At 59.5% G+C, this 27,022-nt stretch overlaps 1 protein-coding gene across 1 annotated transcript; it reads right to left on the bottom strand.

Moving 5' to 3' along the window:
• Positions 1 to 216: 216 nt before the first annotated feature.
• On the bottom strand, positions 217 to 26,764 carry LOC144955530 (fibrillin-2-like; the record flags this gene model as incomplete). The annotated part of the gene is made up of 16 exons (XM_078885718.1): positions 217 to 266; positions 1,362 to 1,499; positions 2,850 to 2,969; positions 6,459 to 6,584; positions 9,209 to 9,334; positions 11,839 to 11,892; positions 12,995 to 13,147; positions 13,694 to 13,816; positions 16,075 to 16,197; positions 16,808 to 16,933; positions 17,679 to 17,798; positions 22,468 to 22,611; positions 24,257 to 24,490; positions 26,003 to 26,158; positions 26,425 to 26,444; positions 26,703 to 26,764. Coding segments are annotated over 16 exons (1,875 nt in total), but the record flags the coding sequence as incomplete, so codon positions are not given.
• Positions 26,765 to 27,022: the final 258 nt, after the last annotated feature.

Genomic DNA, 27,022 nt, shown 5'->3' with positions numbered 1-27,022 from the left:
AGAGACTCACATAGAGACCCATAGAGACCCACACAGAGACCCAGCCAGACTGAGCTGTGATTAAGCTGGTGCTCTCCAGCGCAGCGAGTCGATGTCCTCTGCCCGTTCACCAGCGACTCGTTCAGACCGCGAGACCGAGACGGACCTCCAGCAGCGGATAAAGCAAGGCCGGCATGTGATGGCGACGACCGCGGAGTTTTTATTTTGTTTTGTTACCTTCGCAGACAGCGCCACGTGACCTGGAGAAGCCTCGCCGACACAGCGATCTGCAGCCAGAGCACAAAGACAAAGGTCCCCGCGCGTGTAGCCTTCGCAGACTGTTGGGGCAAGTGGCGTTAGCGAGTAGCGCCTATGAAGGCCGGCCCTGTGCACACGAGGGTGTGGGTGGCCGGCACCACGCCCGGCCGCCTTAGTCTCACACCCAGTGGCGATGTCTACACCACCGCAACCAGCCATCGAATTGAGGCTGAGCCGACCTAGTGGAGGCCCACGACCGGTTGAGATGAATCGTCACTGGGCGTTGGCCCGCGAGCGGGAATCGTACTCAGGGTGCGTAGCGCTAACCGCTACACTACCGCTCAACGCAACGCACTCTCACGTGTCACACGTGTCCCCAGCGTGCCCCCCCCTCCCCCCCCTCCCCCCCGCGTGTCCCCAGCGTGCCCCCCCCTCCCCCCGCGTGCCCCCCTCCCCCCGCGTGTCCCCAGCGTGTCCCCCCCCCCTCCTCCCGCGTGCCCCCCCCTCCCCCAGCGTGCCCCCCCCCTCCCCCCAGCGTGCCCCCCTCCCCCCACGTGTCTCCAGCGTGCCCCCCCCCCTCCCCCCCGCGTGCCCCCCTCCCCCCACGTGTCCCCAGCGTGCCCCCCCCTCCCCCCGCGTGCCCCCCTCCCCCCGCGTGTCTCCAGCGTGCCCCCCCCCTCCTCCCGCGTGCCCCCCCTCCCCCCGCGTGTCCCAGCGTGCCCCCCCCCTCCCCCCCTCCCCCCCCTCCCCCCGCGTGTCCCCAGCGTGTCCCCCCTCCCCTCCCCCCACGTGTCCCCAGCGTCCCCCCCCCTCCCCCCCCTCCCCCCGCGTGTCCCCAGCGTGTCCCCCTCCCCTCCCCCCACGTGTCCCCAGCGTCCCCCCCCCTCCCCCCGCGTGCCCCCCCCCCCTCCCCCAGCGTGCCCCCCCCCCTCCCCCAGCGTGCCCCCCCCCTCCCCCCCTCCCCCCGCGTGTCCCCAGCGTGCCCTCCCCTCCCCCCACGTGTCCCCAGCGTGTCCCCCCCCCTCCCCCAGCGTGCCCCCCCCCTCCCCCAGCGTGCCCCTCCCCCAGCGTGCCCCCCCCCTCCCCCAGCGTGCCCCCCCCTCCTCCCCCCCAGCTTGCCCCACCGATCTCGCAGGGCTCGCAGGGACTGCCCCAGGCGGCTCCGAGCGTAGAGCAGCACTCGGACTTGAGCGTGGCGCCGTTGATGTTCACCTCGCAGCGGCTCTCGATGATGTTCAGCCAGCAAGTGCCCTTGGTGCTGTCTGCCGGGGGGGGGGGGGATGGGCAGGGGGGGGGGGCGATGAGGTGGAAAGAGAAGAGGGGAGGGGAGAGAGAGAACGAAGATGGTTTGGAGACCGTCCGTCGCGGGGTCATGGCGACAGGAGAAATAAACTCAGCCGCTCACCTCAGGCGCTCGGACACTCACCCGCTCACTCAGCCACTCACTCACAAACACAGTCACCCGCTCACTCACCCACCTTCTAACTCACCAACTCACCCACCCACTCAGCTACTCACCCTCTCACCAACCCACTCGCCCGCTCACTCTCACCCTCTCGGCAACCCAATCACCCGCTCACTCTCACCCTCTCGGCAACCCACTCGCCCGCTCACTCAGCCACTCACTCACAAACACAGTCACCCGCTCACTCAGCCACTCACTCACCAAACAACTCCGCCACTCACTCACTCACTCACCCACCTTCTCACTCACACCACGTCACCCACCCACTCAGCTACTCACCCTCTCACCAACCCACTCGCCCGCTCACTCTCACCAACCCCACTCGCCCCGCTCACTCTCACCCTTTCGGCAACCCACTCGCCCGCTCACTCAGCCACTCACTCACAAACACAGTCACCCACTCACTCAGCGACTCAATCACCAAACAACTCCGCCACTCACTCACTCACTTACCCACCTTCTCACTCACCCACTCACCCACCCACTCAGCTACTCACCCTCTCACCAACCCACTCGCCCACTTCACTTACCCACCCACCCACTTACCCACTGACCCACTCACCCAACCACCCACTCAATCACCCACCCACCCACCAACTCACCCACCCACCCACTCAATCACTCACCCACTCACTCACTAACCTACCCACCCATCCACACACTCACCCACCCACCCAACCATCCACTCATCCACACACTCACCCACCCAACCATCCACTCACCCACTCACTCACCTGCCCACCCATCCACCCACTCACTCACTCACCCATCCACCCACTCACTCACTCACCCACCCACCCAACAACTCATTCACTCACTCACCTGTCCACCCATCCACCCACTCACTCACTCACCTACCCACCCACTCACTCACCTACCCACCCATCCACTCACTCACTCACTCACCCACCCACCAACTCGCCCACCGACCCACTCACCCACCCACCCACTCACTCACCCACCCACCGACCCATCCACTCACTCACCCACCTACCCACCCACCCACCAACTCACCCACTGACCCACTCACTCACACCACCCACCGACCCATCCGCTCACTCACTCACTCACTCACCCACCGACCCACTCACTCACCCACCGACCCACTGACCCACCCACCCACCCACCTCCGCACCCATGCCCGTACCGACACAGATGCTCCCCGTGGCGTCCAGCTTGCTGCTGGAGGGGCACTCGCACGCGAAGGACCCCGGCGAGTTCTTGCAGACGCCGTTGACGCAGGGGCTCGATTCGCACTCGTCCACATCTGCGTGGCGACACGCAAAGACAAAGGTCCCCCGCGTAGCCTCCTACAGACTCTCGCGGCAAGGGCCATCGGAGAGCAGCAGCACCACCTGCGAAGGGCCGGGGGGGTGGACAGCACCACGCCCGGCCGCCTTTGTCTCCCCAGTGGCGATGGTGGCGACACACCGCACCGGGGTAGTCGTTTGATGGCTGAGTCGACCTAGGGGAGGCGCTGCACCGGTTCAGATAAAATCGTCACTGGTGTTGGTGGCCGTGGGCGGGAATGGAACTCGGGAGGTCACCGCACTACCACTCCCCACTCTCTAGTGTGGTTGTTTTTCCCCCCCCGCCCCCCTCCCCTCTCCTCCTCCCCCCTTCCCCTCCCCTCTCCCCCACCCCCTCCCCTCTCCTCCTCCCCCTCCCCTCCCCCTCTCCCCCCACCCCCTCCCCTCTCCTCCTCCCCCTCCCCTCTCCCCCCTTCCCCCCTTCCTCCCTCCCCTCGCCCCCTTCCCCCCTCCCCTCTTCCCCTTCCCCCCTCCCGTCTCCCCCTTCCCCCCTTCCTCCCTCCCCTCTCCCCCTTCCCCCCTCCCCTCTCCCCCTTCCCCCCTCCCCTCTCCCCCCTCTCCTCCCCTCCTCCACCTTCTCCTCCCCCCCCCCTTCTCCTCTCCTCACCCCCTTCCCCTCCCCTCCTCCCCCCTCCCCCCCCACCCCTTCCCCCCTCTCCCCCCTCCCCTCTCCTTCCCCCCTCCCCTCTCCTCCCCCCCCCTCCCCTCTCCTCCCCCCCTCCCCTCTCCTCCCCCCCTTCCCCTCTCCTCCCCTCCTCTCCCTCCCCCTTCTCCCTCCTCCACCTTCTCCTCCCCCCTCCCCTCTCCTCCTCCCCCCTCTCTCGGCCCGGTCTCTGTGCTCACAGAGGCCCCATTGTCTGGGCCGACGCCGCCGCCGCAAACCCCAAAGTCGCCCAACGCGGCCGGCCAACTTCCCACATCTGCTCGCGCGGGGCCGCGACACTCCCTCCCCCTCCCCTCCCCCTCCCCTCCCCCTCCCCTCCCCCTCCCCTCCCCCTCCCATCCTCCCCCCCCTCCTCCTCCTTGGCCGCTATTAGCCCCCGACATTCTTTCGCTTTGTTGCTGGTACCGTATTTATTTCCCCGTCGGAACTTGTTGCATTTTAAAAGAATTGCGCAGAAATGCCGTTTTTTTTGCTCGCTCGCTCGCTCCCCATATTTCTGCCCCGCGTGCCTCTCCGCCTTGCCACTGACACAAGTTCTCAGGCATCTCGAGCGAGTTGCCTTCCTTGTTTCGTGAAAGCCCGCTGTGGAGTAAGTCGATTCTGGAGGCCCCCCTGGAGGCCCCCGGGAGGGTCTTAACAACAACAACAACAGCAAAAATAATAACAATATCAGGAGCGGAGTTTCACATTGAGGTACCTGGAGCGTATTGCCAAAATAAAACCAGCAAAAGCCACCGGTGGACCCCTGCAGCGTGTTAGAATAAAAGTATCGCATTCAGTTGCCTGGAATTATTCGTAAAAAAAAAACAATAAAATCTGAGACCAGGAGAGCAACAATCCAGAGTGCGGTTTTGTATTCATGAGCCTGGAGCGCGCATTTCCTAATTGTCCATTCGCCTCGCCGTAAACCCAGGGGCGGACGTTCCCCCCAACCGAGGCAATCGACGTCGGGGGGAAAAAACAAAAACCCAAAACCCCAAACCCTGGCACGGAGCCGCCGCGGTGGGAGCCGGACTGGCGTGGCGACGTTCAATTTCTCCAGGAAATCATCGGCGAGTTCACGCGGCCGCCCACTCCCGGAGCCGCCAGACATTCCTCTCTGCCCACTCCCCGCCAAATTTTTCACGGCCTCACGGGGCGAGGACGCGGGGAGGGGGGTGGAGCGGGTGGGCGGGCCCACGAGGAAGCAGAAGCCCACAGGAGCCCCCCCCCCAAACACCCCCAGCGGGCACGCGGCTACCGCGAGAGAGCGACGTCAATCAAATGCAACGCAAACGCACCCACGTGCTCGCGTGCGTGTCCACGTGCGTGTCCACGTGCGTGTCCACGTGCGTGTCCACGTGCGTGTCCACGTGCGTGCCCACGTGCGTGCCCACGTGCGTGCCCACGTGCGTGTCCACGTGCGTGTCCACGTGCGCACCCACGTGCTCGCGTGCATGTCCGCGTGCGTGTCCACGTGCGTGTCCACGTGCGCACCCACGTGCTCGCGTGCGTGCCCACGTGCGTGCCAACGTGCCAGAGATCGCAACCGGGTACCCGATACCCGTACTCTGCCCGATACCCGGCTACCCGTACCCGGCCGGGTACGGGTACGGGTACCCGTTTGCGACCCTGGTGCGGCCGGGTACGGGTACGGGTAAGGAATCAAAACCCGTTTGCGACCTCTGCCACGTGCGTGCGTGCGCGTTTCCAAGATTTGTGTTTGACTGCGCAAGCAAGTCCTTTCTGGAGGCGTTAAGATAAATATTTGAAGCACGTTTACTCCGAACGTTGACCCTGTTACGCCGCACGAGGTTGTGGTGTAACCGAGTGAGGGCGCTGCGGTGACGAGGAGATGTTAACTACCTCGCCTGGCACACGAGAGGTCGTGGGTTCAATCCCGACCCTGACGCCTGCTGCTGTATGCTGCGATCGAAACGTCGTGATTTATTTTATTTGAAAGCTACGTGACTTTACTGAAAGAACAAAAAAGTTTGTATACTTAGAGTCTGCGTGTCTCTCTCTCTCTCTCCCCGTGGTCGTGTGGATTTTTCTCCGGGTCCTCCGGTTTTTCCCTTCACATTTAGAAGCAACATCACGCGTTCAGAGTATGTGACTGCTATAAATGTCCACGTGATGACGACGATAATGATGCTAAGCCTACTTCGTTGAGCGATCATTTGCGATGGCCCGCGTCGCTTCTGAAAGAAGGCCTACATAGTTCAGTAGGGGCCTTACCTGGTGAAATAAACAAAGAATTGTCTCAGTTTAGTTTCACCGGAGTAACGCGAGCTGTCGTGCAAACTCCTCCTTGCCAGGTCACAAATATTTTGCCCCCTCTAGGACCAGATTAGTGCGGCTAAGATGCCGATGGACAAATATCGTCTGCGGGGGGGCCGTTTCCAAAGTGGTAGGCCTCGTGAGGCCGTGTGGCAGAGGTCGCAAACGGGTTTTGATTCCTTACCCGTACCCATACCCGGCCGCACCAGGGTTGCAAACGGCTACCCGTACCCGTACCCGGCCAGGTACGGTTACCCGTTCCCTACCCGTACCCGTACCCTACCCGAAATGAGTGACAAACGGTTACTCACCAGTGACTCACGGCCTACCCGTACCCGTACCCGGCCGCACCAGGGTCGCAAACGGCTACCCGTACCCGGCCAGGTACGGGTAGCCGGGTATCGGGTAGGGTATCGGGTACCCGGTTGCGACCTCTGCCGTGTGGCCCCGGGGCTGCGAGTCCGTGAGACCGTGAGGCCGTGCGGCATGAATAGGGCGTCGGTGCAGAGGGAGCGACCCTTACCCTCGCACGTCTCGGACTCGGGGCGGAAGAGGAATCCGTCGGGGCAGGAGCAGCTGTAGCTGCCGGGGGTGTTGCGGCACAGACCGTTGTCGCACAGCTCCCGGCGGCGCGAGCACTCGTCCACGTCTAGACACACCGACGACACCGCCGACACCGCCGCCGCACAACGAGAATGAGAACCACGATGACGTGACTCACGATGACAACGACAAGGATGACGACGACGATGACGACGACGACGATGATGATGACAACAACAACGACAACAGTAATAATGACAACGACAAAGATGACATTGACAACAACGACGATAACGACAACAACGACGACGACGACAACAACGACAACAACAACTACGACGACAACAACGATGACGACGACAACAACAACAACTACGACGACAACGATGACGACGACAACAACAACAACGACGACGACAACAACGACAACAACAACTACGACGACAATGACGACGACAACAACGATGATGACAATGATAACAACGACAACAACATCGACAACGAAAACAACAATGACAAAAACGACGACAACAACTACGCCGACAATAACGATGACAACAACAACAACATCAACCACGACAACGAAGACGACAACAACAACGACATAAACGTCGACAACAACAACTACGACGACAATGACGACGACAACAACGATGATGACAATGATAACAACAACAACATCAACCACGACAACGAAGACGACAACGAAGACGACAACAACAACGACATAAACGTCGACAACAACAACAGCGGCAATCACATGAACGTATCTCAGCCACCTCATGCTGCACAGGGACAGCTGCCGCTGGGGGCGCTCGTCCCCCCCGCCCCCCACCCCCCCTAGCGACACGCCGTGGGGGGCGCCCCTCTCTCACGTGACGTGGGGCGGTGGCTATGAGATGTTGACAACCTCGCCTGGTGTGCAGGAGGTCGTGGGTTCGATCTCGACCCTGACGCCTGCTGCTGTATATTTAGAGTTTGCGTGTCTCTCTCATCATCATCATCACGGTGGCTAGGAGATGTTAACCACCTCGCCTGGTCTACAGGAGGTCGTGGGTTCGAACCCGACCCTGACGCCTGCTGCTGTATATTTGGAGTTTGCGGTGTCTCTCTCTCATCATCATCACGGTGACGAGGAGATGTTAATTACCTCGCCTGGTATACAGGAGGTCGTGGCTTCCATCCCGACCCTGACGCGTGCTGTGTATTTTGAGTTTGCGTGTCTCTTTCATCATCATTATCAAGGTGGCTAGGAGATGTTAACTACCTCGCCTGGTCTACAGGAGGTCGTGGGTTCGATCCCGACCCTGATGCCTGCTGCTGCTGTATATTTGGAGTCTGCGTGTCTCTCTCTCTCTCCGTGGTCGCGTGGATTTTTCTCCGGGGTCCTCCGTTTTTCCCTCCACATCCAGAATAAACATCACCACGTGTTTAGAGCATTTGGCTGCTGCTATAAATTTGGACACGATGATGATGATGATGATAAGCCCACTTCGACGAGCTATCATTTGTAGTGGCCCAGGTCGCTTCTTAAATAGTTTTTGCCATATAGCAGCTCAATTGGGCCATACCTGGTGTACAATAAGAAAAAAAGTTGATAGTCTGATGATGAGGTTGATGGGTCCACCAGTGGTGAGAGAGTGAGCGGATGAGTCAGTGGGTTAGGAGGGGGACAAGTAGGAGAGTGCGTGAGTGGGTGAGAAGGTGAGTGGCTAAGTGAGTAGATGAGTGAGCAGGTGGGTGAGTCGATGAGTGAATCAGTGGGTGGGTGGGTGGGTGAGCGAGTGAGTGAATGGGTGGGCGAGCGGGTGGGTTAGTGATTGAATGAGTCTGGCGAGCGGGTGGGTGAGCGGGTGAGTGAGCGAGTGAGTGCGCAAGTGAGTGGGTAAGTGATCGAGCGAGTGGACGAGTGAGCGAGCGAATAGGTAAAGGAGTAAGCGAATGAGCGAGCGAGCGAGTGGGCGAGCAGGTGAGCGAGCAGGTGAGTGTGTAGGTGAGCGAGTAGATGAGTGAGTAGGCGAGTGAGTAGGCAAGCGAGTCGGTGAGCGAGTGAGCAAGGGAGTAGGTTAGCGAGTAGATGAGTGAGTAGGCGAGTGAGCAGGCGAGTGAGTAGGCGAGCGACTGGACGAGTGAGCGAAGCGAATAGGTGAGCGAATGAGCGAGCGAGTGAGCAGGTGAGTGAGCAGATGAGTGAGCAGGTGAGTGAGCAGGTGAGTGATTAGATTCGTGAGTGAGCGAGTGAGTAGGCGATTGAGTAGGTGAGTGAGTAGGCGATTGAGTAGGCAAGTGAGTAGGCGAGTGAGTAGGTGAGTGAGTAGGTGAGTGAGTAGGCGAGTGAGTAGGCGAGTGAGTAGGCAAGCGAGTCAGTGAGTGAGTAGATGAGTGAGTGAGTGAGCGAATGAGCGAGTGAGTAGGCGAGTAGGCGATTGAGTAGGCAAGCGAGTCGGTGAGCGAGTGAACAAGGGAGTGGGTGAGTGAGTAGGCGAGTGAGTAGGTGAGTGAGTAGGTAAGTGAGTAGGCGAGGGAGTAGGTGAGTGAGCGAGTGAGCGAGTGAGTAGGTGAGTGAGTAGATGAGTGAGTGAGCGAATGAATAGGGGAGCGAGCGAGTAGGCGAGTGAGTAGCCGAGTAAGTAGGTGAGCGAATAGGCGAGTGAGTAGATGAGCGAGTAGGTGAGCGAGTAGGTGAGCGAGTAGTCGAGCGAGCGAGCGAGCGGACGTCACGTTACCGACCTACGCACTGCTTGCCCGTGAGCTCCGTCTCGTAGCCAATGTTACAGATGCAGCGGTAGCTCCCGCGCAGGTTCTCACACACGCCGTTGGGGCAGATGTCCGGGTCCAGCGCACACTCGTTGATGTCTGATCACGTGCCGGGGTGGGACGGGCGGAGGGGCGGCCGAGGGGATAAGCGGTTGAACGGGGAGGGCGGAGAGAGACATTATTCACGAACTGATTATGAATGTCGTTATCGCTGTCGTCGGTCGAAACTTTCAACTCTGGCTGTCTCCCATATAGCGCCAGAACAATGAGGTTCAATAACAATGGGGTTCTAGAACAATGAGGTTCTAGAACAATGAGGTTCCAGAACAATGAGGTTCCAGAACAATGAGATTCAAGAACAATGAGATTCCAGAACAATGAGATTCTAGAGCAATGAGGTTCCAGAACAATGAGATTCAAGAACAACGAGGTTGCAGAACAATGAGGTTCTAGAACAATGAGATTCCAGAACAATGAGATTCCAGAACAATGAGGTTCCAGAACAATGAGGTTTCAGAACAATGAGGTTCCAGAACAATGAGGTTGCAGAACAATGAGGTTCTAGAACAATACGGTTCTAGAACAATGAGGTTCCAGAACAATGAGATTCAAGAACAATGAGGTTGCAGAACAATGGGGTTGCAGAACAATGAGGTTGCAGAGCAATGAGATCCCATAATAATGAGGTTTTAAAACAATGAGATTCAAGAACAATGAGGTTCCAGAATAATGAGGTTGCAGAACAATGAGGTTCTAGAACAATGAGATTCCAGAACAATGGGCTGCTTGCGATCATCACTCACTCACCACTTACTCACCCACCCACCCATCCAAAGACACGAACCCACTCACGCACGAACCCACTCACTCACCTACCACTCACTCACCCACCCACTCACTCATTCACCCACCCACCCACTCACTCATCCCCCCACTCACCCATTCAGCCACTCACTCACCTACCACTCACTCACCAACCCACCTACTCACCCACTCACTCATACATCCACCCACTCACCCCCCCCACTCACCCATTCAGCCACTCACTCACCTACCAACACACTCATTACATCCAGAAGAGATCCCATCGAGATGTTATCTCTCACATTCACTCATTCTATCACGTGCGCTATCAATGGCCTGGCACGCTCTTCCTTCCGATATTAGGCATTTTTAAATCATCATCATCAACACTGCCCATAGACTCAACACTGCCCATAGACTCAACACTGCCCATAGACTCAACACTGCCCATAGACTCAACACTGCCCATAGACTCAACACTGCCCATAGACTCAACACTGCCCATAGACTCAACACTGCCCATAGACTCAACACTGCCCATAGACTCAGCACTGCCCATAGACTCAACACTGCCCATAGACTCAACACTACCCATAGACTCACACTGCCCATAGACTCAACACTGCCCATAGACTCAACACTGCCCATAGACTCAACACTGCCCATAGACTCAACACTGCCCATAGACTCAGCACTGCCCATAGACTCAACACTGCCCATAGACTCAACACTGCCCATAGACTCAACACTACCCATAGACTCAACACTGCCCATAGACTCAACACTGCCCATAGATTCAACACTGCCCATAGACTCACACTGCCCATAGACTCAACACTGCCCATAGACTCAGCACTGCCCATAGATTCAACACTGCCCATAGACTCAACACTGCCCATAGACTCAACACTGCCCATAGACTCAGCACTGCCCATAGACTCAACACTACCCATAGACTCAGCACTGCCCATAGACTCAACACTGCCCATAGATTCAACACTACCCATAGACTCACACTGCCCATAGACTCAACACTACTCCCATAGACTCAACACTGCCCATAGACTCAACACTGCCCATAGATTCAACACTGCCCATAGACTCACACTGCCCATAGACTCAACACTACCCATAGACTCAACACTACTCCCATAGACTCAACACTGCCCATAGACTCAACACTGCCCATAGACTCAACACTACCCATAGACTCAACACTGCCCATAGACTCAACACTGCCCATAGACTCAACACTACCCATAGACTCACACTGCCCATAGACTCAACACTGCCCATAGACTCAACACTACCCATAGACTCACACTGCCCATAGACTCACACTGCCCATAGACTCAACACTGCCCATAGACTCAACACTGCCCATAGACTCAACACTACCCATAGATTCAACACTGCCCATAGACTCAACACTACCCATAGACTCACACTGCCCATAGACTCAACACTGCCCATAGACTCAACACTGCCCATAGATTCAACACTGCCCATAGATTCAGCACTGCCCATAGACTCAACACTGCCCATAGACTCAACACTACCCATAGACTCACACTGCCCATAGACTCAACACTGCCCATAGACTCAACGCTGCCCATAGACTCAACACTGCCCATAGACTCAACACTACCCATAGACTCACACTGCCCATAGACTCAACACTGCCCATAGACTCAACACTGCCCATAGACTCACACTGCACCTCCCACGAGCGGGGGTTGGCAACGTATGGTGCTCAAGAAGTTCAGCATCAGGTGAAAGCTCAAGAGTGGCGTGCCTACCTCTCCCGTCGGCCGTGATTCCCGGTCCACTGCTGCACAACGAGTGGAACTCCTCTGTGGGAGAGGAACGGCAGAGTTAGAGCATCAGAGAAGCGAGCGGCAGGGGTAGAGACAGGGTTCGGGAAAGGGAGATGGTGCGAGAGAGAGACGGAGCGAGGCAGACAGAGCCAGAGAGAGTGACAGAGAGTGACAGAGAGACAGCGGCAGAGAGAGGGGTAGAGAAGGAGAGACGGAGAGAGACAGAGAGAGACAGAGACATAGAGACACAGAGGCAGAGAGAGACAGAGACACCGAGGCAGGGAGAGACAGAGAGAGACAGAGACAGAGAGAGGGGTAGAGATAGGGGTAGAAAAAGAGAGACAGAGAGAGACAGAGAGACACAGAGACATAGAGAGACAGAGACATAGAGACAGAGAGATACAGAGACATAGAGACACCGAGGCAGAGAGAGACAGAGAGAGACAGAGACAGAGAGAGGGGTAGAGATAGGGGTAGAAAAAGAGAGACAGAGAGAGACATAGAGATACAGAGACATAGAGAGACAGAGACACAGAGACAGAGAGATACAGAGACATAGAGACACCGAGGCAGAGAGAGACAGAGAGAGACAGAGACACAGAGACAGAGAGATACAGAGACAGAGATAGGGGTAGAGAAACAGAGACACAGAGAGACAGAGGCAGAGAGATACAGAGACATACAGACACAGAGCTTAGTGGCGAATGGCAGTTGTTGTGTTGTTGTTGGTGGTGGTCGTGGTGATGGTGGTGATGGTGAAGACGACCGTGTGAGTGAGTGGCGTAGTGATGGTGGTGATGTTGGTGATGGTGGTGACGACCGTTTGAGCGAGCGGCGTGGTGATGGTGGTGTTAGTGATGGTGGTGGCGATGGTGGTGGTGATGGTATTGGCGATGGTGGTGGTGATGGTATTGGCGATGGTGGTGATGCCCGTGTGAACGAGCGGCGTGGTGATGGTGGTGTTAGTGATGGTGGTGGCGATGGTGGTGGTGATGGTATTGGCGATGGTGGTGATGCCCGTGTGAACGAGCGGCGTGGTGATGGTGGTGTTAGTGATGGTGGTGGCGATGGTGGTGACGACCGTGCGAGCGAGCGGCATTCCGCGTTGCGGGGGGGAGGAGGGTGGGTGCCACCGTACCGGAGTTGAGCGGGGGGCACGGGCGGCACGGCTCTCCGAACGCGTGGTCGGGCCCGGCGCAGCAGCACTCCGACTTGGTGACGGCCCCGGGCATGGGGCGCACGCACTGGCCCTTCGCGTACGCCGCGTAGCACGTGGTGCGCATGTGCGTGTCTGGGCAGAGGCAGAGGTCGCAAACGGGTTTTGATTCCTTACCCGTACCCGTACCCGGCCGCACCAGGGTCGCAAATGGGTACCCGTACCCGGCCGGGTACCCTGCCGGGTACGGGTTCCCGTTCCCTACCCGTACCCGTACCCTACCCGAAATGAGTGACAAACGGTTACTTACCAGTGACTCACGGCCCACCCGTACCCGGCCGCACCAGGGTCGCAAACGGCCACCCGTACCCGTACCCGGCCGGGTACGGGTTCCCGTTCCCTACCCGTACCCGTACCCTACCCGAAATGAGTGACAAACGGTTACTTACCAGTGACTCACGGCCTACCCGTACCCGTACCCGGCCGCACCAGGGTCGCAAACGGCTACCCGTACCCGGCCGGGTACGGGTAGCCGGGTATCGGGTAGGGTACGGGTATCGGGTACCCAGTTGCGACCTCTGGTTGACAGCTACTTTCTGATGGTTATTTTGGTGATGTCAGTAGTAGTAGCGGTGGCTGTGTGTGCGGGGGGCGGGGGGGGGGGGGAGTCAGTGGCCTCACCCACGCAGACTCGCCCGTCGCTGCTCACGACCAGCCCCGGCGGGCACTCGCAGCGGAAGGAGCCCTCGCCGTTGACGCAGCGGCCGTTCATGCAGATCCCCACCGTCTGGCACTCGTCCACGTCTGTGGAGGTGCGCCGGGCGGAGACATAGACCAGAGGTCACAAACGGGTTTTGATTCCTTACCCGTACCCGGCTGGGTACGGGTAGGGTACCGGTATCAGGTACCCGATTGCGACCTCTGGGATGAAGCCATGTTGCAGGCGCGGGTGGGTTGATTCTAGGAACTTGAATTGTGAGAAGAGACAAGACGTTGGGGAATGAGTGACAAACGGTGACTCACCAGTGACTCACGGCCTACCCGTACCTGGCCACACCAGGGTCGCAAACGGGTACCCGTACCCGTACCCGGCCGGGTACGTGTAGCCGGGTATCGGGTAGGGTACGGGTATCGGGTACCCGGTTGCGACCTCTGACGCAGACACAAAGGGGGGTCACCTCCCGCCCCATGCGACCTTCTGCGCAGACGGTCGTGGCGGGCGCTGAACGCAAGCGGCAGCCACGGAGGGCGGTGCTAGCGGCCGTCACGCCCGGCAGTGATTTTGGTCTCGCCGAGTGGCGGCGTTCACCGCCAGCGTCACCGTCAGCAGCAGCATCAGCAGCATCAGCATCGTCGTCGTCATCGTCATCATCAGCAGCGGCATCAGCATCATCATCAGCATCATCGTCGTCATCGTCATCGTCGTCATCATCAGCAGCATCATCGTCATCATCAGCGTCATCATCATCATCTGCATCATCGTCGTCATCATCAGCAGCATCATCGTCATCAGCATCGTCATCAGCATCATCATCAGCAGCAGCAGCTGGGACCTCCACACCGAGCATCGAGGTCATGGACCACGCCGCTGCCGAGCGAGGACAAAAGACCGCCCGCCGTGCGTCGCCGTCGCCGCGGTTACCGTGGCAGCGACAGTTACCGTGGTAGTGACAGTTACCAAGGTTACCGTGGCAATGACAGTTACCGTGGCAGTGACAGTTACCGTGGCAGTGACTTTACCAAGGTTACCGTGGCAGTGACTTTACAAAGGTTACCGTGGCAGTGACGGTTACCGTGGCAGTGACAGTTACCAAGGTTACCGTGGCAGTATTGATTATTGAGGCAGTATTGATTATTGAGGCAGTATTGGTTATTGAGGAAGTATTGATTACTGAGGCAGTATCGGTTATTGAGGAAGTATTGATTACTGAGGCAGTATTGATTACCGAGGCAGTATTGATTATTGAGGCAGTTTTGGTTATTGAGGAATTATTGATTACTGAGGCAGTATCGGTTATTGAGGAAGTATTGATTACTGAGGCAGTATCGGTTATTGAGGAAGTATTGATTACTGAGGCAGTATCGGTTATTGAGGAAGTATTGATTACTGAGGCAGTATCGGTTATTGAGGAAGTATTGATTATTGAGGCAGTATTGATTACCGAGGCAGTTTTGATTATTGAGGCATTATTGATTATTGAGGAAGTATTGGTTATTGAGGCAGTATTGATTATCGAGGCAATATTGATTACTGAGGCAGTATTGATTACCGAGGCAATATTGATTACTGAGGCAGTATTGATTATCGAGGCAATATTGATTACTGAGGCAGTATTGATTATCGAGGCAATATTGATTACTGAGGCAGTATTGATTATCGAGGCAATATTGATTACTGAGGCAGTATTGATTACCGAGGCAATATTGATTACTGAGGCAGTATTGATTATCGAGGCAATATTGATTACTGAGGCAGTATTGATTACCGAGGCAATATTGATTACTGAGGCAGTATTGATTATCGAGGCAATATTGATTACTGAGGCAGTATTGATTATCGAGGCAATATTGATTACTGAGGCAGTATTGATTACCGAGGCAATATTGATTACTGAGGCAGTATTGATTATCGAGGCAATATTGATTACTGAGGCAGTATTGATTATCGAGGCAATATTGATTACTGAGGCAGTATTGATTATCGAGGCAATATTGATTACTGAGGCAGTATTGATTATCGAGGCAATATTGATTACTGAGGCAGTATTGATTATCGAGGCAATATTGATTACTGAGGCAGTATTGATTATCGAGGCAATATTGATTACTGAGGCAGTATTGATTACCGAGGCAATATTGATTACTGAGGCAGTATTGATTATCGAGGCAATATTGATTACTGAGGCAGTATTGATTATCGAGGCAATATTGATTACTGAGGCAGTATTGATTATCGAGGCAATATTGATTACTGAGGCAGTATTGATTATCGAGGCAATATTGATTACTGAGGCAGTATTGATTATCGAGGCAATATTGATTACTGAGGCAGTATTGATTACCGAGGCAATATCGTCCGCCGGCAGCGAGAGAGAATCCCGGCTTGCAGATGCACTTGAAGCTGCCGTCTTCGTTGATGCACATCCCGTTGAGGCACATGTTGGTGGTGGCGCACTCGTCGTGGTCTTAGACGACAGACACACACAGACGCACACACACACACAGACACACACACACACAGACACACACACACACAGACACACAGACAGACACACACACACACAGCCGCCTTCAACGGACCTGCCAGGGCGAGGGGCTGGCATCGCGAGCGGAGCCTAACGTAGGCCGGGACGGTACACGAAGGAGGGGGGGTGGAGGGAAGGACAGGGGGGGGGGGTGGAGGGATGGACAGATAGACAGATGGAGGGACTGACGGAGCGATGGATGGATTGTGGGTTTGACAGACGGACAGACGGAGGGACAGAGGGGTAGAGGGACAGACGGAGGAACAGACGGAGGGACGGACAGACCGAGTGTCGGACAGAGAGATGGATGGATGGAGGGTTCGACAGAGGGACAAACGGAGGGACAGAGGGGTAAAGGGAAGGATGGCCAGATGGACAGACGGAGGGACGGACAGACCGAGTGTCAGACGGAGAGATGGATGGATGGAGGGTTCGACAGAGGGACAAACGGAGGGACGGAGCGGAGGAACGCACGGATGGACAAACGGAGGGACGGACGCACGGAGGGACATACGGAGGTGATGGACGGAGGGACGGGCACGTCACCCACCCACGCAGTTGCGCCCGTCGGCCGTGAGGTCGAAGCCGGCGTTGCAGATGCACTGGAAGCTGCCCGCGGTGTTGACGCAGCGCCCGTTGCGGCACAGCTGCCCGTTCTGCACACATTCGTCGATGTCTGGGCGGCACAACAACAACGCGAGAGGGGGCAACGCTCGATCCCGCGCGTAAGGGGATGACGTCAGCGCACACTCTGCTGCACTGCATTGTGGGGGCGAGCCAGGGGCCACGGCTCTCCCCGATCCACCGACCGCTCGCCGCTGGGATGCTGGCGTGGAGGGCGGCCACACAAGGACAAAGATCCCCCGTGTAGCCTGTTACAGACTGTTGGGGCAAGTGCTGTGAGCGAGCACCTGTGAAGGTCGGAACGGCACACGAGGGGGTGGGTGGCCAGCACCACGCCCGGCCGCCTTTGTCTCCCCGGTGGCGATGTTTTAACGCACCACACCAGGCCGAGTCGACCTAGGGGAGGCCCACGACCGGCTCAGATTATCGTCACCGGTGTTGGGCAGCGAGCGGGAATCGAACTCGGGTCGGCGGGTTCGTAGCGCTAACCGCAGGGTCACGTCGCCCAGGGTTACCGGGTGACCCTGGGGTTGCCGGGGCGACCCATTGGTTACCGGTCGACCCCGAGGTTGCCGGTCGACCCCGGCGGTTGCCGAGTGACCCATGGGTTACCGGTCGACCCCGGTGTTGCCGGACGACCCACGGGTTGCCGGGCGACCCCCGGGGGTTGCCGGGCGACCACAGTGTTGCCAGACGACCCACGGGTTGCCGGGTGACCACGGTGTTGCCGGGCGACCCCGAGGGGGGGGGGGGGAGCACGGTGTGCCACGTGGCGGTGCAGGTGCCGCGTGGGCTACCTAGGCAGGAGGTCTTGGCTGGCGCCGGCTGGAAGCCCGCGTAGCAGCGGCACGAGTAGGAGCCGGCGGAGTTGACGCAGTCGCCGTGGGAACACGGCAGGCTCAGGCACTCGTCCACGTCTAGTGAGGGGGGGGGGGGGTGGGGGTGGTGGTGAGGTGGGGGTGGGGGTGAGGGTGGGGGTGAGGGTGGGGGTGAAGGTGGGGTGGTGGTGAGGTGGGGGTGGGGGTGGGGGTGAGGGTGGGGGTGAAGGTGGGGTGGTGGTGAGGTGGGGGTGGGGGTGGGGGTGAGGGTGGGGGTGAGGGTGGGGGTGAGGGTGGGGTGGGGGTGGGTGGGGGTGGGGGTGAGGGTGGGGGTGAGGGTGGGGTGGTGGTGAGGTGGGGGTGGGGTGGGGGTGGGGGTGAGGGTGGGGTGGCGGTGGGTGGGGTGGGGGTGAGGGTGGGGGTGGGGTGGGGGTGGGTGGGGGTGGGGGTGAGGGTGGGGGTGAAGGTGGGGTGGGGGTGGGGTGGGGGTGGGTGGGGGTGGGGGTGGGGGTGAGGGTGGGGGTGGGGGTGAGGGTGGGGGTGGGGGTGAGGGTGGGGGTGAGGGTGGGGGTGAAGGTGGGGGTGGGGGTGGGGTGAGGGTGAGGGTGGGGGTGGGGGTGAGGGTGGGGGTGGGGGTGAGGGTGGGGGTGGGGGTGAGGGTGGGGGTGGGGGTGAGGGTGGGGGTGAGGGTGAGGGTGGGGGTGGGGGTGGGGGTGAGGGTGGGGGTGAGGGTGGGGGTGAAGGTGGGGGTGAGGGTGGGGGTGAGGGTGAGGGTGGGGGTGGGGGTGAGGGTGGGGGTGAGGGTGGGGGTGAGGGTGGGGGTGAGGGTGAGGGTGGGGGTGGGGGTGGGGGTGGGGGTGAGGGTGGGGGTGAGGGTGGGGGTGAAGGTGGGGGTGAGGGTGGGGTGAGGGTGAGGGTGGGGGTGGGGGTGAGGGTGGGGGTGAGGGTGGGGGTGAGGGTGAGGGTGGGGGTGGGGGTGGGGGTGAGGGTGGGGGTGAGGGTGGGGGTGAAGGTGGGGGTGAGGGTGGGGTGAGGGTGAGGGTGGGGGTGAGGGTGGGGGTGAGGGTGGGGGTGGGGGTGAGGGTGGGGGTGAGGGTGGGGGTGGGGGTGAGGGTGGGGGTGGGGGTGGGGGTGAGGGTGGGGGTGAGGGTGGGGGTGAGGGTGGGGGTGAGGGTGGGGGTGGGGGTGGGGGTGAGGGTGGGGGTGAGGGTGGGGGTGGGGGTGGGGGTGAGGGTGGGGGTGGGGGTGGGGGTGAGGGTGGGGGTGAGGGTGGGGGTGAGGGTGGGGGTGAGGGTGGGGGTGAGGATGGGGGTGAGGGTGGGGGTGAGGGTGGGGGTGAGGGTGGGGGTGAGGGTGGGGGTGGGGGTGGGGGTGAGGGTGGGGGTGGGGGTGAGGGTGGGGGTGGGGGTGGGGGTGAGGGTGGGGGGAGGGTGGGGGTGAGGGTGGGGGTGAGGGTGGGGGTGAGGGTGGGGGTGAGGGTGGGGGTGAGGGTGGGGGTGAGGATGGGGGTGAGGGTGGGGGTGGGGTGGGGGGTGGGAGGGGGGTGGTTACCGACAGGGTTGTGGGGGTGAACAGGGAGAGGGCAACCAGCGGTAGCAGCAGCCGTAGCTCCGTCCACCTCTGAAGTGGATCCACCTCTGAAGTGGATCAACCTCTGAAGTGGATCAACCTCTGAAGTGGATCCATCTCCCCTGAAGTGGACCCCCCCCCTCTCTCTAGGAGAGCGAGCGAGTGAGCCCTGCGCGATGGGAGGTGGTGCGGTGTTGCCGGCTGGCATTGTTGTCGTTGCGTGGAAAGTTGAAATGAAATGAAAATGCCCACGGATATTCGTGGGGGGCGGGGGGGGGGTGAGGTGGATTTTGGGAGGGGGTGGGAGGGGGGGTGGGTTTGGGCCGAGCCGACCAGTTCAAAGTCTCCGTGATCTCAGCACCAAAGCATTCGGAGCCGCAAAAACGTCAAACTCGGTGGCAGAAACTAAATAAACGTGCTCGAGAGAGAGGGAGGGAGAAGGCGAGCGACAGAGGAAAAGAGAGCGAGAGAGAGAGAGCGAGAGGGAGAGAGAGGGAGAGACAGCGGATGAGCGATAGCAAGAGAGCGAGAGAGTGGGCATGAGAGAGAGTAAAATTGAGATGGCGAGGGCGCGAGAGAGAGACAGAGAGAGAGGTGGGGGTTTACATAAAGCAAAGTTATAAAAAAACTAAATGATGAACGAAGAAAAGTGCCGACTACACCGAGCATCTTCTTGTTTCCACTGATCGTAAAAAAAAATAGCGAGAGAGAGAGTGGGCAAGATAGAGAGCGAGAGAGTGAGTGAGAGAGTGAGCGAGAGAGTGAGTGAGAGAGTGAGCGAGAGAGTGAGCGAGAGAGTGAGCGAGAGAGTGAGCGAGAGAGTGAGCGAGAGAGCGAGAGAGTGAGCGAGAGAGTGAGCGAGAGAGTGAGCGAGAGAGCGAGAGAGTGAGCGAGAGAGTGAGCGAGAGAGTGAGCGAGAGAGTGAGCGAGAGAGTGAGCGAGAGAGTGAGCGAGAGAGTGGGCGAGACAGTGGGCGAGAGAGTGAGCGAGAGAGCGAGAGAGTGAGCGAGAGAGTGAGCGAGAGAGTGGGCGAGAGAGTGAGCGAGAGAGTGAGCGAGAGAGTGAGCGAGAGAGTGAGCGAGAGAGTGAGCAGGAAAGTGAGCGAGAGAGTGAGCGAGAGAGTGAGCGAGAGAGTGAGCGAGAGAGCGAGAGAGTGAGCGAGAGAGTGAGCGAGAGAGTGAGCGAGAGAGTGAGCGAGAGAGTGAGCGAGAGAGCGAGAGAGTGAGCGAGAGAGTGAGCGAGAGAGTGAGCGAGAGAGTGGGCGAGAGAGTGAGCGAGAGAGTGAGCGAGAGAGTGGGCGAGAGAGTGAGTGAGCGAGAGAGCGAGAGAGTGAGCGAGAGAGTGAGCGAGAGAGTGAGCGAGAGAGTGGGCGAGAGAGTGAGCGAGAGAGTGAGCGAGAGAGTGAGCGAGAGAGTGAGCGAGAGAGTGAGCGAGAGAGTGGGCGAGAGAGTGAGCGAGAGAGTGAGCGAGAGAGTGAGCGAGAGAGTGAGCGAGAGAGTGAGCGAGAGAGTGAGCGAGAGAGTGAGCGAGAGAGTGAGCGAGAGAGTGAGCGAGAGAGTGAGCGAGAGAGCGAGAGAGTGAGCGAGAGAGTGAGCGAGAGAGTGAGCGAGAGAGTGAGCGAGAGAGTGAGCGAGAGAGTGAGCGAGAGAGTGGGCGAGAGAGTGAGCGAGAGAGTGAGCGAGAGAGTGAGCGAGAGAGAGAGCGAGAGAGTGGGCGAGAGAGTGAGCGAGAGAGCGAGAGAGTGAGCGAGAGAGTGAGCGAGAGAGTGAGCGAGAGAGTGAGCGAGAGAGTGAGCGAGAGAGTGAGCGAGAGAGTGGGCGAGAGAGTGAGCGAGAGAGTGAGCGAGAGAGTGAGTGAGAGAGTGAGCGAGAGAGTGAGCGAGAGAGTGAGCGAGAGAGTGAGCGAGAGAGTGAGCGAGAGAGAGAGCGAGAGAGTGGGCGAGAGAGTGAGCGAGAGAGTGAGCGAGAGAGTGAGCGAGAGAGTGAGCGAGAGAGTGAGCGAGAGAGTGAGCAGGAGAGTGAGTGAGCAGGAGAGTGAGCGAGAGAGTGAGCGAGAGAGTGGGCGAGAGAGTGAGCGAGAGAGTGAGCGAGAGAGTGGGCGAGAGAGTGAGCGAGAGAGTGAGCGAGAGAGTGGGCGAGAGAGTGAGCGAGAGAGTGAGCGAGAGAGTGAGCGAGAGAGTGGGCGAGAGAGTGAGCGAGAGAGTGAGCGAGAGAGTGAGCGAGAGAGTGAGCGAGAGAGTGGGCGAGAGAGTGAGCGAGAGAGTGAGCGAGAGAGTGAGCGAGAGAGAGAGCGAGAGAGTGAGTGAGAGAGTGGGCGAGAGAGTGAGCGAGAGAGTGAGCGAGAGAGAGAGCGAGAGAGTGGGCGAGAGAGTGAGCAGGAGAGTGAGTGAGCAGGAGAGTGAGCGAGAGAGTGAGCGAGCGAGTGAGCGAGAGAGCGAGCGAGAGAGTGAGCGAGAGAGTGAGCGAGAGAGAGAGCGAGTGAGCAATTGCTACCACCTGGGTCACCTGGTGGGCCCCGTGGGACCTTGTGGGAGCCAAGCGGCGGAGCGCGATCACATTCCTTCCGTTCTGGGTCAAAGCGCCGTTACGCAGAACCACGTCCATTCCGTGCCTCCAAAGTCAACAACAATATCCGCTCGTCCGTCAAGACCCCGTGGGTCTCTCTGCGAGTCTACGGGCGTCTACGTGGGTATATGGGTCCCTATGTGAGTCTGTGGGTATCGATGTGAGTCTATGGGTCTCTCTGTGAGTCTATGGGTCTCTGCGTGAGTCTATGTGTCTCTGTGTGAGTCTATGTGTCTCTGTGTGAGTCTATGGGTCTCTGTGTGAGTCTATGGGTCTCTGTGTGAGTCTATGGGTCTCTACGTGAGCGTACGTCCCCCGATTATGAGTCGATGGGTCTCTGTGTGAGTCTATGGGTCTCTGTGTGAGTCTATGTGTCTCTGTGTTAGTCTATGGGTCTCTGTGTGAGTCTATGGGTCTCTGTGTGAGTCTATGGGTCTCTACGTGAGCGTACGTCCCCCGATTATGAGTCGATGGGTCTCTGTGTGAGTCTATGGGTCTCTGTGTGAGTCTGTGTCTCTCTGTGAGTCTATGGGTCTCTGTGTGAGTCTATGTGTCTCTGTGTGAGTCTATGTGTCTCTCTGTGAGTCTATGGGTCTTGTTTGTGTTGTTTGTTGTTATTCGTTGTTGTTGTTTACCGACACAGCCGCCGCGTGCCTCCGCCCGGTAGCCCACGTCGCACTGGCAGTGGTAGGAGCCCGGCGTGGGCACGCAGCGCCCACTGGGGCACACGCCGGGGAAGAGGCGGCACAGGTCCACAGACTCGTTACGTGGCAGCACGTCTAGGGGGGCACGGGAGGGGGGGCACGGGGGGGGGCACGGCGGGGGGCACGGGGGGGGCACGGGGGGAGCACGGGAGGGGCACGGGGGGGGCACGGGGGGGGCACGGGGGGGGGCACGGGGGGGTCACGGGGGGGGCAGAGACGCAGACTCGTTACGTGGCAACACATCTAGAGGGGCACGGGGGGGGCACGGGGGGGGCACGGGGGGGGGCACGGGGGGGGGCACGGGGGGGGCACAGATCCACAGACTCATTACGTGACAGCACATCTAGAGGGGCACGGGGGGGGGGCACGGGGGGGGGGGCAGAGACGCAGGCAGACAGGGGGATGAGATGGAGATGCGGGGGGATGTTGGAGTGGAAGGAGGGGGGCACGCCTCTGCGCGTTGAATCCCTGGATGGAATTCAGCGTACGCTGCTCCCCATCGCACAGGATTACCCCTTCGCACAGGATAACCCCATCACGCAGGATAACCCACACAAGATAACCCCATCACGCAGGATAACCCACACAGGATAACCTCATCGAACAGGATAACCCCATTGCGCAGGATAAGCCCATCATGCTCACATATTTGCCTGCTCAACTCACTCACCCATCTACTCACTCACATGGTCTCTAACTCACCTGCTCACCCACTCACTCACTCACACTCACTCACTCACGCACTCACTTGGTCACCCACTCACTTGCTGACTCACTCACCTACTCACCCACCCACTCACCCACCCACCCACTCATCCACTCACCCACCCACTCACCCACCCACTCACCCACCCACGAACTTACCCAACCACCGACTCACCCATCCACCCACCCACTCAATTACCCAACCACCGACTCACCCATCCACCCACCGACTCAATTACCCACTCACCCACTCACCCACCCACCCACTAACTTACCCAACCACCGACTCACCCATCCACCCACCGACTCAATTACCCACTCACCCACTCATCCACCCACCCACCCACCCACTAACTTACCCAACCACCGACTCACCCACCCACCCACCCACTAACTTACCCAACCACCGACTCACCCATCCACCCACTCAATTACTCACTCACCCACCCACCCACCCCCCCACTAACTTACCCAACCACCGACTCACCCATCCACCCACCCACTCAATTACTCACTCACCCACTCACCCACCCACCCACTCACCCACCCACCCACTCACCCACTCACTCACTCACTCACCCACACACTCACTCAATCACCCACCCACGCAATTACCCACTCACACACTCACCCACTCACCCACCCACCCACTCACTAACTTACCCAACCACCAATTAACCCATCCACCCACCCACTCAATTACCCACTCACCCACTCACCCACCCACCCACTAACTTACCCAACCACCGACTCACCCATCCACCCACCCACTCAATTACCTACTCACTCACCCTCCCACACACTCACTCAATCACCCACCCACGCACTTACCCACTCACCCACCCACCCACCCACTAACTTACCCAACCACCGACTCACCCATCCACCCACCCACTCAATTACTCACTCACCCACTCACCCACCCACCCACTCACCCACTCACCCACTCACTCACTCACTCACCCACCCACTCACCCACTCACTCACTCACCCACCCATCCACCCACCCACTCACCGGGTCGGTGTCCACCAGGGAACTCCGTTTGCCAGGAGCCCCCACCGGGCGGCGGGGGTAGCCCACCGGAGGGAGGGAATCCCCCTGGTGGGGGAGGGAATCCCCCGGGAGGGAATCCCCCGGGAGGGAATCCCCCGGGAGGGAGCCCTCCCCCAGGAGGGAACCCCCCCGGGTGAGTCCCGTCGGGGTAGCCGGGCAGGAAGGGCTGGCGTTCACACAGGTGCTGGTACTCCTCTGTAGGGGGGGGGGGGGGGTTGAGTGACATGTGAGTGACAGGTGAGTGAGTGGGTAGGTGGGTAGGTGAGTGAGTGCGTGAGTGTATGAGTGGATGGATGAGTGAATGGGTGACTCAGTGGGTGGGTGAGTGAGTGGGTGGGTGGGTGAGTGACAGGTGAGTGAGTGGGTGGGTGAGTGAGTGAGTGGGTGAGTGACAGGTGAGTGGGTGGGTGAGTGAGTGGGTGGGTGAGTGACAGGTGAGTGAGTGGGTGGGTGAGTGAGTGAGTGAGTGGGTGAGTGAGTGAGTGGGTGAGTGAGCGGGTGAGTGACAGGTGAGTGAATGGGTGACTCAGTGGGTGGGTGGGTGAGTGAGTGGGTGGGTGGCTGAGTGAGTGAGTGGGTGGGTGGGTGAGTGGGTGAGTGAGTGGGTGAGTGACAAATGGGTGAGTGGGTGGGTGAGTGACAGGTGAGTGAGCAGGTGCGCATGCAAGCTGGCGTGGAAATAGGTGTGTGTGAGGGCAGGTGAGTGTATGAACGAGTTGGTGAGCACGTGAATAGGTGATCACGCAAGAAGATGATCACTGGAACAGGTGAACATGCGAACAGGTGAGCGAGTAGGTGAGCGAATGAGTAGGTGAGCGAGTAGGTGAGCGAGCGAGTAGGTGAGCGAGCGAGTAGGTGAGCGAGTGGGTGAGCGAGTAGGTGAGCGAGTGGGTGAGCGAGCGAGTAGGTGAGCGAGCGAGTAGGTGAGCGAGTAGGTGAGCATGTGAACAGGTGAGTGAGCGAGCAGGTGAGCGTGTGAACAGGTGAGCGAGTAGGTGAGCGAGTAGGCGAGCGTGGTGTGCACAGGTGAGCGAGCGTGTTGAGGGAGCGGGCGAGCAGGTGAGCGAGTGGGTGAGCGAGTAGCTGAGCGAGCGAGTAGGTGAGCGAGTAGGTGAGCGTGTGCACAGGTGAGCGGGCGGGTGGGCGTGGTGTGAACAGCTGAGTGAGTGAGGGAGCGAGCGAGTAGGCGGGCGTGTGTACAGGTGAGCGAGCGTGTCGAGGGAGCGAGCGAGTAGGTGAGCGAGTAGGTGAGCGAGTAGCTGAGCGTGTGTACAGGTGAGCGAGTAGGTGAGCCTGTGTATAGGTGAGCGAGTAGCTGAGCGAGCGGGCAGTTGAGCGAGCGGGCGGGCGAGCGTGGCGTGTACAGGTGAGCGAGCGTGTCGAGGGAGCGAGCGAGCAGGTGAGCGAGTGGGTGAGCGAGTAGCTGAGCGAGCGAGCAGGTGAGCGAGTAGCTGAGCGAGCGGGCAGTTGAGCGAGCGGGCGGGCAATTGTGGCGTGTACAGGTGAGCGAGCGTGTCGAGGGAGCGAGCAAGTAGGTGAGCGAGTGGGTGAGCGAGTAGCTGAGCGAGCGAGCAGGTGAGCGAGTAGGTGAGCGAGCGGGCGAGCGTGGCGTGTACAGGTGAGCGAGTAGGTGAGCGAGTAGGCGAGCGTGTGCACAGGTGAGCGAGCGTGTCGTTCGAGCGGGCGAGCGACGCCGGCGCGGGTTACCGCTGCCGCGGATGGGGCACATCTCCGGCACGCCGCCGAACGCCCAGCAGCGGGCGGCGGCGTCGCAGCAGCAGCGTGAGCGTGGGAGCGGCGCGCCCAGCGGGGAGCCGCAGCGCCCGCCAGACACCGTCACGTAGCACGAGCCGGCGCGCTGGTCTGGTCACGGGGAGGGGGGCGGGGGGGGGGGGGGAGAGAGGGAGAGCGTCACACGGGGGTGAGAGAGGGAGAGAACACGGGGCCGGTGGCTCGGAGCGGCAGACGTGGCCGCAAAGACAGGGCTGCAGTCGCTCCGGGTGGCTGCCCGGATCCTGGCCAAAGCCAAGGGGGGGGGGCCTTCTCAGCGGCAGCGGGGAGAACGCCCCCCCCCCCCCCCCCCCCCATCGGCGTTGGGGATGACGAGGCCCCTCTCGGTCCCCCCCCACCGGAGCTCTCCGTCGTGCCGCTGCGTCGCCAATGCCGACAAGCGAAGGCGGATCACAACCTGGAAGACCTACCGGAGGTGGCCTTTGCAAATGTCAAGAGGAAGGTGCTCTACTCCCACATGGTTCAGTTTCACCAACAGGACACCGTGAGGAGCCACAAGGAGCATGCCTGGAGGAGAGCCCTGCCCTGCATCTCTCCGGAGAGGCCTCGCTGGAAGTAACTCTACTCCAGCCCGACATACAACCGCATCGGCGACCTCAGCTGGAGCATCGCCCACGGCACCGTCACCACGAACGCCTCCCTGGCACGCTTCACCGACACGTCCCCGGAGTGCCGGTTCTGCGGTAAAGTGGAGACGGTGGCGCAGCGATACGCGGAGTGCAAGAGCCTGGACTCGCTGTTCAAGGTCCTGAGAAACATCCTCCTAAGGTTCAGCCTCCACTTCTCCCCGACGGTCCTCATCTTTGGATACCCAAAGGGCGACGGACCCCAACATCTTCAGGGGCTGGTCAACGTGCTCGTCGGCTGTGACAAGCTCGCCATGCACAGGGCGAGGAAGGTGGCCCTGGAGGGGAAACGTCCGGCCAGCAGCCTGGG

The sequence above is a fragment of the Lampetra fluviatilis genome, unplaced genomic scaffold (assembly GCF_964198595.1).
Source record: "Lampetra fluviatilis unplaced genomic scaffold, kcLamFluv1.1 SCAFFOLD_1026, whole genome shotgun sequence".
NCBI classification, from domain to species: domain Eukaryota; kingdom Metazoa; phylum Chordata; class Hyperoartia; order Petromyzontiformes; family Petromyzontidae; genus Lampetra; species Lampetra fluviatilis.
Note: the sequence above shows the minus strand (reverse complement) of the source record. Positions and strands in the feature narration are given on the sequence as shown.